The sequence below is a fragment of the Drosophila miranda genome, chromosome XR (genome assembly GCF_003369915.1).
Source record: "Drosophila miranda strain MSH22 chromosome XR, D.miranda_PacBio2.1, whole genome shotgun sequence".
Classification (NCBI taxonomy): domain Eukaryota; kingdom Metazoa; phylum Arthropoda; class Insecta; order Diptera; family Drosophilidae; genus Drosophila; species Drosophila miranda.
Window position 1 is genome coordinate 14,883,455 of NC_046674.1, and position 12,665 is coordinate 14,896,119.

A 12,665-nucleotide genomic window follows, 5' to 3' on the forward strand; every position below is an offset into this window, starting at 1 on the left:
CAACGGCAACGGTAACGGCAATCCCGGAGAGCACCCCATTAATGCTTATTACACAACAACAATCTCCGAGCAGAGCCCGAGACTGCAACCACCACCCCACCCCCCGGCCGCTGTGGCAGCCACGGCCATAGCCGCGCGAATGCGCGTGATTGCGTGCCACTGCTGCCACGGAATGGCAGATCCCGGCCAGGAGGCGTCGCCCTCGTCTTCGTCGTCCTCGTCGTCCCGTGCCTCAAGTGTCGAGCGTGTCGAGCGAATTCTTGTTTACCGTTGTTGCAATTGTTTTCGCCGTCATTATTATCGCTGCAACGCTACCTCATACATGGCCATGCTCGGTCGTGGTCTTGGTCCGGGTCTTGGTCCTGGTCGTGGTCTTGGTTGTGGTCCTCATGCTCATGCTCATCGTCATGCTTGTCCCTGTCCTCCACAACGGATTGTTGAGCGCTCAAGTGCTGTGGCAAATTCGTTTTGAACGCCACTCCAGGCGCCCGTCCAGCCAGGGATACGTGAAGCATACCTCTGGTCCTGGTGGTGGTCCTGGTAGGGCATTGTTCGGCTTGCATGTTGATTACACTTACTCCTGCTCGTATGCGCCCCGGCGGCGGCACAGCGCCACCGAACTATGCGCTTTCGAGCACTTAAGAGCAGAGCAGGAGTGCCGGAGAGCAGGAGAGCCGGAGAGCCGGAGAGCAGCTGGGAGCGGACGAGGGAGCGCCCTGCACGGATGAGTGAAACGTGGAAATGGCAATGTAATTTGTCCCGTGTAGGTGGTGCTGCCGCAGTCCTTGCACTTTGCCTCCTATCTTATGGGATTACATTAAAACGTCTTCGGGATGGAGCTCCAGCCACAACCGGAATCTGAAATGGAATCCGAATTGGGTGGACACTGGTGGGGTGGGGTGGTGCCGGGGGGTGGGGCAGTGCATGTTCCTCGTCAATCTTCATTTAGCTCCGCAATTGTTTACCGACAGCCTTGCAGCCTTGCAGCGTTGTACTTGAATTCGGGGCAGGACGATGGAAGCGCTGGCAGGACTCGTGGAACTCGTGGGACTGACTGCCACCAATTCCCATAATACATGGGACAAACCAAGCCCCCTTCAAGCTGTGTGTAAATATCATTTTGTTAACGTTCTCTGTTTCTCCTTTCTTTCTTCTTCTGCCAGTCGTCAGATGAAATAGTATCTCTAAAGGTAAAGTATCTCAGGCGGGGCAGTGGAAAATGGGTTCTTTCTGGTAGCACTAGGACTCCCGAATCGGCTGATCCTTCGTATGGCTAACCACCTCATTATTAACACAACTCCAGCGAACCTCCTCCCATGGCCCATGGTCCTAATTGGATCGTTAGCCAGCCCCCAACCCCAAGGCCCAGCCCCAACCCCAAGGCCCAGCCCCAGCCCCAGCCCCAGCCCCAGAGAGCAGACATAATTGGTTCAAGAGAGAGAGAGACGAAGGTTACCTGCAACTAATGTCAACCGAAATGGAAACGGAAATGAAAGTAAAAACGCTTTCGATTAGCCCTCGCCGAGGTGCGCCGGGCGGGGGCCTAAATGCGGGCTCTGGGGCTTGTCAGAGTTTCGGGCAATTAAATGCAAAGAAGCAGGGCCCCCAGCCCGTGGCACCACCAAACCAACCCAAACCAAACCAAGCCAAATAGGTGTCAACCGAGTGCTTCGGGTCATTCCGTTCCCACAATGGACAGTGGATGTTGAGGCGCAGCGACTGCCAAATTGGATCGGGCTAATGCCCAGCAACTGTCATGTGCAGTTAGGCAAACACGGCATAAAGTACACACACACACACACACACACACTCGACGCTAAAAGTTAACGCACGCGACGCCATTAGGCGCAACTTGGCCTGCACTGGCAAGCCAAACACCTAGCCACCGCTCCCCACCGCACCACACCACTCCCCTCCCCTCCATTCCCCCCTCCCCGCTACCATTTCCATTTCCATCAGGCAATGCGCGACAACAACGAAAAACGACAGAGAGCCAAACAACTTTGAACATTTTCGACAAACATGTCACACATTCATATGCGGAACGCACCTTGCCTCTGACCCGCCTGCCACGTACCGAAGGGGGCTTTGGGGCTGCCACAGTGGGTGCCATTGTAGTTTCGATGGTAAGAAAAATATACAAGAGAGAAGCCAGCTTCTGCAGGCGGCAGATCTCTACAGTTATGTGCCATATAGGAGTGCAGGGAGGATAGTGCCAGTGTATACAGCACTACGGAATCAAATTGATTCGGCTTTCGGTTTTTGCCACATTCGGGCTGCTTGTTGCCCCACTGCCACAGCACTTGACACCACATGAGCCTGAGCACTATGCGACCTGACAACAGCTATCGCTATCGTTCCTGGCCAGCAGTAGTTGCCGTCTCTCTCTCTCTCTCTCTGTTCCCCCCTCTGTGCCTCTCTAGTGTCGCCACAAACATCGATCGGAATCGAATCGCACGACGACGAGGACGGAGCTGTGCTGTTGCTTCGGTCGGGGCCCTTCAATCAGCTGTCAAATGAAAATGTCAAAATATCAAAAGTGAAAAAGGCAAAAGTAAACTTGGGCCCGGTTCGGTTCGGTTCGGTTTGGTACGGTCCGTCCGGGGTCGGTCTCGAGCCCATTATTGTTGTATTCTTCTTCGCTGCCACAGCAAGGCACAGCACAGGCCTTTTAAGAGGTCCCCCCCCCTCCATCTCCTCCCCCACTCTTCATCGATGTAGTGTAGATACATACCCATATGTATGTTTATGTATTCATATGGATGAGTGTTTGGTATCGTTTGGTCCGCTGATTCGTTAGTTTCGTTAGTTCGTCATGCAATCAGTCAGTCATCCACTCAGAAGTGACAGTCCGCCAGTTCGACAGTCACCGACAGCGACGACGACGACGACGACGACGACGACGATGTTCGCCTCTAAGTGGCCCTAAAACGGGAGACGAGGGAAGGAGACATACATACATACATACGTATAGAAAATAAAACTCGAAATGTATGCAGGCAGGGGCCTACTCTACTCGTCCGACCAAAATCAACAGAGACGAAACAACGGCACACAAGCCTGGACATGTATTGGTGCCATATGCCTACATACATAGATATTATGTATAGCCCTCGAGGAGGAGGAGGAGGAGGTGGGGGAGGAGTAACAAGTTGACAGGGCCGCCCCTGGGGGCGCAAGGTGTTTGCCGTTACACGGCTAGATCCACAATTGAACGGTTAGACTTACCAGTGCTACCCATTAATTACGATCTATGACTCATAAGCTCATCCCTCCTACTCCCCCCGCCGTACACCCCAGAATAGATCCATAGATTATATCTGTCAATCAAAGTACACTATTTGAATGCTTGATAATCGTACTGTATATATATATATATAAATCATTAGTCCTATGTTTGCCAAATTCTTGCCGACCAAAACGTATCTTTATTTCAATGCATCTTCGGATTCCTATTTTAAAACCATTCTACTGGTGCTCCGCAGTGCCCCTGGCTGGTGTCGCAGCAGTGCATCGAGAAAGTAAGTCTTCAAATCACACGAGAAATCAAAGACAAAACTAGGCGCGGAGCCCTCCGACCGAGAGGCGCTGCCGCATGTCGCGAGCCTGCAGGAAAGATAGCCGTTAGACGAGGGAGATTAGAACTAAACTTACTGGGAAAACTAAGCCTACACAATCCTCATTGAAATTGGGGGAGAGACATATTTACTTGACCATAAAATACAAGCCACCCCCCCAGCCCCATTGTTATTGGCCTCTTAATCGGATTAAGAACTAAAAACTTTCAATTGAATTTGCCACCGAATATCATCCTCTTTCGTTCCTAAAATCAATACTCAACAATGCTTTGACCATTTTTAATAAAGCAAAAACCATCTTCAAAGGAACTGACAATAACGAGAGCCGAGAATAGCCCAATATCCAGGGTGATTGTTATGGCATAACTTTGTTAATCTAAAAATCGGAAATCCCAAATCCAAGTCCGAGTCCGCGTCCGAGGGGTGACAGAAGAATGGGCTGGGGTGGAAACTGGAATGAATAAATCTCCATCGTAAATATGAGGAAAGAGGAAAGAGCGCGACGGGCAAACGAATCTCCTTCGAGATGGCAATCAGCGGACACCTCGAATGCCACATCATGTGTCGCGCCATGCTCTATGCCGGAAAGGAATGTGCTCGGCATCGAGGTGTGCGAATAGTGGGCATTTCGGTGATGGACACACCGACACTCGACTCTGAACGGGGGACACAAGACCATGACAATAATCGCATTGGTGCGAACGACATGCGTACGGATGGGGCGCGTTTTATGGACTCTGAGATTCTCAGATACTGAGATACTGAGAGATGATTTCATGTGCGGCTTCCTTAATTTGGTACACCTTTCGGGCGAGTGGCCACTGGCCGCACCGTCCATTATCCACTCTATTCGGTCTATCCGTCGGCGTCACAAATCAATGGCTTCCGAGAGACTCACGAATCGAACGGCCCACAAGCCCATAAAAGACCCTCGACTGCGGCCCTACACCATTTATGGTGTACTATCAATATTTTTCGGGCTCCTCTTCGTTTTATTATTTTATTATTATATACATAGATATTTTCTTTTCTTATTTTCTTTTCTTTTTCTTGTCTTTTGTTGTTGTTTGCTGTTTGGGCATGGCATGGCATGGCATGGCATTAGCTTGGTTTTACATACGGGTATTCGTCGTGTGGGTGTTGCTCGTGCTCTTAACGGGTTTCTCTGGCTTTAACGGTTACTGCCGCTCGTTTACGACTCTTTTTATTGCTATTATTAATGCCCGAATCTTCCATTTTCGGTTGTGTGATCTATTGTTTGCTTGGCTAGGTGCTGGGGGTGTCACCTTCGAAAATTCAAGTCCCAGACACACACCCGATACGATGTGATAATCGGGCAGCAGCCTGAAGCATATCGAGTACGAGTGTATGTGCCTCTCTCTGGGCGCGAGAGCCGGGGGTTGATGCGCGATACACTCCATTATCGATGTATACAAAATCTGTTGTTAAATGCTCCATCCCTATGCTCCAGCCCTCTGCTGTTCTACAGATAATACCAACTACTTTGTCCGTTTAGAGGCACTCAAGCCCTTCTATAACGTATAATCTACCATTTGGATGCGTGAATCTTCAACTTTTAGGGCCACATTCTGTTGAATGCCATACAAATTCCCCCCCCCCGCCGCCGCAATCTTTAAAGCCGTTTTTTTGCTGCCCCTCTTTTTTTTATGGACTGACAATGCAGAATTTCATCCCATTTTGAATTGAATATTTCAATCAAATCCGCGTCGCCGCTCCAAATTACAACATAATTTTCTGATCTTTTTCGCTTTTCACAATTTCCGCATTTCAAATTAATTTCTTCCCCGCCCAACCGACAATTCCCGCCACCCGCCACCCGAATGCGAATATTAAAAAATTCGAAATCTGTTTAATGTGTTTACTCGACCAACTGCCAATACGACGAGGACGAGGACGAGGACGAGTGCGAGGACGAGGACGAGTGCGAGGAGGGAAATTTCATTAAAAGGGAAAGCAAGGCACTGCTGCCCGGGCCCAAAAAAGGAGGAGGAGGAGGAGGAGGATGTGGATGTGGATAGGGCGGAGGCGGAGGCGGACAGAAATTGTGGCGACTCATGGCGCAATCGTCAATTATGGCCGACAAGGAGCAGCAGCGGCAACAAAGGAGAAAACGAGAGCCGAAAAAATATTGTGTTCGATAATCAAACCGAAAATGTGCACAGCTTGAGTCAAAATAACGCAGCAGCTAGCTGAAGGGGGAGTTTTTGGGGTAGGGGAGGGGAAAAACGGTACAAAACAGGACAACAAAAGGGACAGAAAGAGTGGGAAAAACAGTGCCAGAGCAGGGGAGGACTTTTAAGCAGCAGGATATGCGTACATTTTCCTCTATGGTCCCCGTTTTTTTTTTCTTTTTTTTTTCTACTCCTTTTCTCTTTACTTTTTCTTGTGGCCTTCTTTCCTGGCGATTTGCCACCCGCCGCACGCGTCGTCGCCGACGTTGACGCTGACGCTGCCGGGCCCATAATTAAATTACATATATTTATACAGGGTATTCGTTGAAGGCAAGGGGTATGATGGGCGAGTGAGCCGGGGGTTGATGCACAAGCCAAGCGAGCGCTTGCCCTCTACAGAAGCCTCTATTTCGATCGGAAACATTTCATAGACCACTAAAAATAGTGGGCCTTGGGTATCCTTTTGTCGTCACTATCCTATCCTCGGCTGTTTAGTTTTGTGTGTTAGCGAATGAGTGAGTGAGAGTGTCTTTGTGCGTGTGTGCGTGTGTGTTTGTGTGTGTTTGCTGACTTGCTTTTCCTATTGTGGTGCCCCTTGTTCTTTTTTCAAGGCTACTCCCTGGGCTGCAGGCCCCCCGGCCAACAGCCCACACCCTTCCTGCCATGACTTACACAACGAGAACGAGGCGGAAAAACTTGGAAAATGTGAAAATAAATATTCCCCGTCCACGGCCCAGGAACAGGAGCCAGGAGCCAGGACACAGGCCCAGGAGCCAGGAGGCAGGACTCAGGACTCAGGACCCCGGCCGCAGTGTGTAAATGTGAAATATGTAATCACCAAAATGTTGTTTTCGTTATTTAAGTAATTACGTTTTTATTTGCGGTGTACGGAAATTATGGGATTGCTTTTGCGGTGCGCCTACGAATGGGCCCCATGGCCCCCCACCTCCCCATTGAAATTGATATCCTGGAGGGGCCCGCAAGGATGATGATGGCCACCTATAGCTATTAATGCCCGAAAATAATGTGATTTTAATGTTAAATGTTATGTGATCATGCAAATGGCGGCACATTACAGTGATCTATATGGATATTAAAGCCATTGATTCGGCTGTTGATTCGCAGCAGATTCACTGGAGCTAAATCATCGAGAATCGGAAATATTTGAATGGACTCTAGGCATCGCTATCCGTCGGAGACAACAGAAGCCTCCGCCCCCTGAAGATGGACACAATCTGTCCCTTGGGAAATCAATGCAGCGACATATATTGTGGTGATCCGGCAAACTCCAATTGATATACGGTGATCCAGTGTAATGGGGGATTCCCTGCTGCCCTGCTGCCCGGATGGCCATTTAGGAGCTGCAGAATGACGGAAGCCGGCCGGTACTCGACACAAATGAAGTCCAGCCGCCGCAGGCGGAAGGGACCAGCTGTAAGCTCTCCCAATGAGCGGTCCAGATGAGTGGGATTCGAAGTGAGATGAAATCGAGTCGCCGACAGCTGAGGGACTAGGCCAGAAATGTGACCTTGAATCGCTGCGCATCGCAGGCAGGCAGGCAGCCTGTGGAAAGGACTCGGATTACGAATGCGCCGCGCGTGACTTCCAGTTAAGTCCTAATTATGTCAGTAACTCATCCGAGATTGCTGGCACGGGCACGGGTATGGGCATGGGCATGGGCCCCATGCAGCCTGGTTTAGTCCCTGGCAAAGGATTTCGAGAGCGAGCTGGCTGCGTGCCTGCCACGTTCGCCGTGTGGCAAAGGACAAAGGGCCGTGGGCCGTGGGCCGTGGGCTGTGGCGATGACGCAATTTCCAAAAGATTTGCAACCGAAACACACTGAAAATCGAAAGGTGGCAGCCCACAGCCTCCCGTCGTCAGCGCTGTCCTTCGATGCAGATCCGCATGGCGAATGCCGAGTGCTCCGTCGGGGGTTGAATCGCCACCCAGGCAGCACCCGGCACCCGGCACCCGGCACCCGGCACCCGGCACTCGTCCTTCCACTCATCGCCCTAACCAGATTTCAGCTATTATAATGATGCGATTCCTGCAGGCCGCAGAACAACCCCTGGGTACTGGGTACTGGGTACTACGTCCTGGAACCTGGGCCATCAGTCAGTCAGTGAGTCAGTGGGAAAGCTGCCACGACTCGACTCGCCTCGCCTCGACTCGGCTCGGCTCGGCCCAACCCACTCACCCAGTTATGAGTGTCAGTCAGGAGTGCGTCAGTGGCTGTGTGTCCTGCGTCCTGCGTCATGCGTCGTCAGTCCTTCGTCCTTCGTCCTTCCATCGCGCTTAGCAACAAGCGATAAATTTCGTACATGCGATAGGTAAAGCAGACTCGAATCAAGTAATTTCGCCCCGGCATCTGGCATCTGGGTTGGTGGTGGGCCGCGGATGCATCCCCCGAATCGACAGTGTTTCAACCCCCGAGATGCGATGCCTCTGGGGGTGGGGGGAGGGGGGAAGGGCAGCGAGCAGTTACACCAAATTCTATGGAAAATTCCATGCATCCGCAAATGCGTACCAACCATCTACGCAAGCATATGTACATATGAATGAATGAATGAATGAATGAATGAATGAGTGAGTGAGTGAGTGAGTCTATGGATTACGTGGCAGAACTAAAGAGGAGTTTCGGGAAATCACACAATGGTCTTCAACACATCCTTTTCCCCTCTTAAAGCTTCAGGGAAAATGCACATGAATGGAGGAGATTTGGATCAAAGAATACTCTACTGGATGTAACGCCACGCCAAAGAGAACTGCTGTCATCCAATCTTTCGATCTGGGGATCTATTCCCCTCTTGGAGTAATCCTTTCTGGGGCCAATTTAAGGTCCCCCTCCCTGGCATCCCGGAAACTTTTGAATTTATACCGAAGCCAGCCCCCAGGTTTCTCGTAACTGGGGACTTATAAGCGACTTATTTACCTGTGGGTGTCCTCTGCGCAACGAGCGGCTCCTCAGACTCTCCCTCTCTCCCTCTCTCCCTCTCTCTCTGGGCGACTCGTCTCGGGCTGCCGCCGTGCTGGGGTTTCTGTTACCATAATCATCTTAATAATTTCAAAACTCATGTCTTTATTACATTTTTCTCCGCTGTGCCACACCCACTCCCCACTCCCTACTCCCTACTCCCCACTGCCGGGCACCGCATTATAATTTCCCTGCTCTCCGGTTCTCCTCTCGGTGGAATTTTTTAATTTCAACGAAGCAAAGTATCTTATGCCAAGACGGAGCAGGAGACGGAGCTCAGGCAACGTACGTATCTCCATGCGTGTGCTGCATGCCCCGACGCATTTCCACGGCACTGTTTCCTTGCTTTTCATCAAAGATTTTCCATTTGCCCGGGGCCCTGGGACTGGCATCAACAACGCCACATCGTAATTTAATCCCTCAGCAAAATACATGGCGCTCTATGCCGCAGCCCGGTGCAGCCTCTCAGCAGGTGACCCAGAGCTGGGCTACCCTCCATTCGGTACCCCTTCAGAACCGAAGCTAATTTCCGAAAGCCTTTCAGTCCCCTGAGGGAATGGAAGTACTCCTTGACGGAAGGAGGAAGCTTTTGGATTTCCCTGTATTCTAATCACTGTAATCATTCCGTCTAATACTTATTCCTTTCATAAATCACTTCTCAAGAGAAAGCATTCATTCCACCTTCTCTTTGGTGGATGTTATGTATTTTTTCGTTGAACACATTTCTGTTGTCATGTTTATTTGTGTCCTATTATAGACCCATATACATATATGTTACCATATGAGACGATCTCTCCCCCAACAGCGGATTTCGATGCCTGCTGCGTCTCGGGTCTTAAATTTAGAATCGTCTTCTAACGAAGCCAAACAGGTTCCATCGGATCCGGGCCCTATCCCAATCCGTGCACATGCCACGTCTCACTGAACCCGAACTAATTTTAATGTGCCTCCTCCTACTCCTTCTGGAAACATTTCAAGGTCTATCGGGGTGGAGGCAGCTGCAGCAAATCCAGTAATTGGGCGACCCTTTGGTTGGTTTAGAGTCATGGGGAAAGGGTTGGTTCCCACGGGCCTCCCAGTTCCAGATCGATCCCCACAGAACTGTAGGGGATCCCAGTCTACACCGATGTTGTTTTGATAATTTCCGAAAGACGTAGTTGAAACACGCGAATGATTACATTCAACACACTTAATATTCAACGATAACCCGAACTGGCAACCATTTGGTGGGACCCACTAGGCCGTGGCTTTCCTCACTTGCTCCTCCGTACACGTGTCTATACGAGTACCATTTTCAGTGTGGCTTTTATTTTGTAGGGCATTTGTTCGTCACCTCGATTGTGGAATGCCCCAGAGATCAGATGATCGCAGAGCGATAACCCATACGAACGTTAAGCTAATCGGAACAAGCGCTAAGTCGATCCGTGAGACGGCCACAGCCGCAGCCGCAGACCGCTACAGTCGCTACCAGGCCCAGTTCCGAGCGATCTGCCAGCGGGTGAGCATCTTCGAAAGCGATTGCGAGATGCATGCGACAGAGACTGTGCCCAGCATTGGCCTGGCCCCCACATCGTACGTGCCCTGCGTGCACTATGCCACCCACCAGAACGGGAACGATCACCGGGAGCTGCGCGTGGCGGACCTGGTGGCGGATCGGACGGCGAGGCGGCAGTTCTTCTACGGCATCGAGATGGTGGCCTCGCAGGAGGGCAAGCCCACCTGCCTGGACTTCAACGAGTTCCTGCCCGTGCTGCCCACCTTCCTGAGCATTGTCTGGCTGGGGGCGACCTACTGCAGCGTGGATCCCATCGAGCTGGTGACGAGCCTGCAGCTGGCCCGCAGCCTGGAGGCCCGCATCCCGGTCATGCCGCACTTATCCTTGTACTGCTTGACCGAGGAGCGGCTGGACAAGTTCCTCGCCCTCAACTTCACCAATGTCCTGCCAATACGCGGCGATGCCGTCAAGGAGGGCCAGACCTTTCGGTACACCCAGCAGGTGGTGGAGCACATTCGGCGGCAGCGAGGCGGTAAGTCCCCATCCCTGTGACCAGTCTAAGAACCTCATAACTCTCCTCTCACCCTCACAGACAGAATCTCCATTTGCGTGGCAGGCTACCCCGAGGGATACACCAACCTGGCCGAACGCCAGGACCCCGCCGAGGCCATGAGATACCTCAAGGCGAAGGTCGCCGCCGGAGCCGACTGCATCATCACTCAGATGTGCTACCGCTCCGACACGATTATCCAGTTCATCAAGGACGTCCGCAGCGCCGGCATTACGGTGCCGATTGTAGTGGGCCAATTGGTGGCCGACAGCTTCCGCACCTACTGCCTGTCGGAGAACATAGCCGGAGTGCACCTGCCGCCCGGTCTGCGGTCGGAGCTGCTCGCGATCGAATCGGACGCCGAGCGCGTCTCCCAGTTCTTTATTCAGCTGAGCATCCGGATCATTCGCGATATCCTGGCCGCCGACGTGGGTGTCTACGGCGTTCAGTTCTACACCTTCAACCAATTTGCCCCCGTCCAGGCGGTGCTCAAAGAGCTCCGCGCCCTGGACATCCTGAAAGATGAGGGCGGACAGTAAGTTGAAAAATAAAACTGTAATACAATAAAAAAGGTAAGGCATTCAATGGAACAAATGGCAGAAATGGAAGTGGCAAAGGTTTGCGATTTGGAACCCGAGCTTTAGATGACAGATCAGATTCTCAGCCCTGACAGTGCCAACATTCGATTTCGGGCCTTAAGTCTAATGCACATCCATTAGGGGTTAAGCTGGAAGCAGGCTGGAAACCCCCTAGAGAGAGAGAGAGAGAGGAGGGAGAGGAGGGAGAGTGCAACCCCTTCTTTGACCAAACGCAAATGATGCGTCTGACACAGCTAATGGCTAGGGTCCAGGGTCCAGAGTCCAGTCCTGTCCAGGAGTTGGGCATCAGCATGGATTGTGGCTGCAGCTGGCCGCAAAACGTGTGGAAGGGGCGGGGAGGGGAGGAGAGGATGTCGAAATGAAACCCCTTTCTGCATGTGCGAATCCCCGTACACGTTTCTCTGTACATCTGTATCCCTGAACGTGCAACTTCTGTGCGTCATAAATGTCAGTCAATGTCAGAAGGGCCTCAACGATTCGAAATGCGTAGATACTCGAGCTCGTATTTTTGATGGTTTTCATCCGGAATAATAGAACTGTTGCGTCATGGCGCACCTTCTACTGGGACTTGCCTGCCGAGGAGGGTTGATGTGATTGTGGATGTTGATGTTGATGTTGATGTTGATGCCACTGCCACTGCCACAGCCACAGTCAGAGAAGGCTCTACAAAGACGCTTTGAAAGGTCTTTTGACAAACACAGCGTTTGACATTTGTAACTTGCGGTTGATCGGCCACGGAGAAGGGATAAGTGCCAGCCAGCCAGCCCACAGTACTCCAAACTCCCAACTCCAAACTCCCAACTCCAAACTCCCGACGCCCAACTCCCGAATACCGACTCCAAGGGGTTGACGCCGATGCCCCAGCCGATGACGCAGACCCAGTAAGGCTAAAAGGTTTTTTTTGCCATGACTTCAAATCCAGGCCCCGTTGCCGTTGCCGCTCCTCCACCTCCTCCTCCTCCCCTTTACGCCTGTTTTCGCAGCTGTCGCTGAAGTCTGAAAAATGATGTGCGAATGCGAATTTCCCTTCGGTGTTTGTTTGTCTGTCTGTCTGTTTGTTTGTTTGTCTTTCCTTCTGTACTTTCGGCTCTCTCTGCAAATTTTTATCGGCAATTAGGCCAAACAAATGGAGCCGGAGGAGTGCAGAGGGGGGGGAACGATGAGCATATTGCGCATACGCCGTGGCTGCCGGAAGGGATACGTTTTGAGCTTTAAGTTTGACCAACATTTCCCCGGCTCGACCATTCGGTATCCCCGATTACGACTTATTATTCTGT

The 12,665-nt window shown here is 51.5% G+C and overlaps 1 protein-coding gene across 1 annotated transcript; it reads left to right on the forward strand.

Moving 5' to 3' along the window:
* The first annotated feature begins 10,063 nt into the window (after positions 1-10,063).
* On the forward strand, positions 10,064-11,383 carry LOC108152200 (5,10-methylenetetrahydrofolate reductase). The gene is made up of 2 exons (XM_033387700.1): positions 10,064-10,771; positions 10,832-11,383. Exons 1-2 carry the CDS (start codon positions 10,090-10,092, stop codon positions 11,326-11,328), a joined length of 1,179 nt encoding a protein of 392 aa, XP_033243591.1. The 5' UTR covers positions 10,064-10,089; the 3' UTR covers positions 11,329-11,383.
* The last annotated feature ends 1,282 nt before the right edge of the window (positions 11,384-12,665 follow it).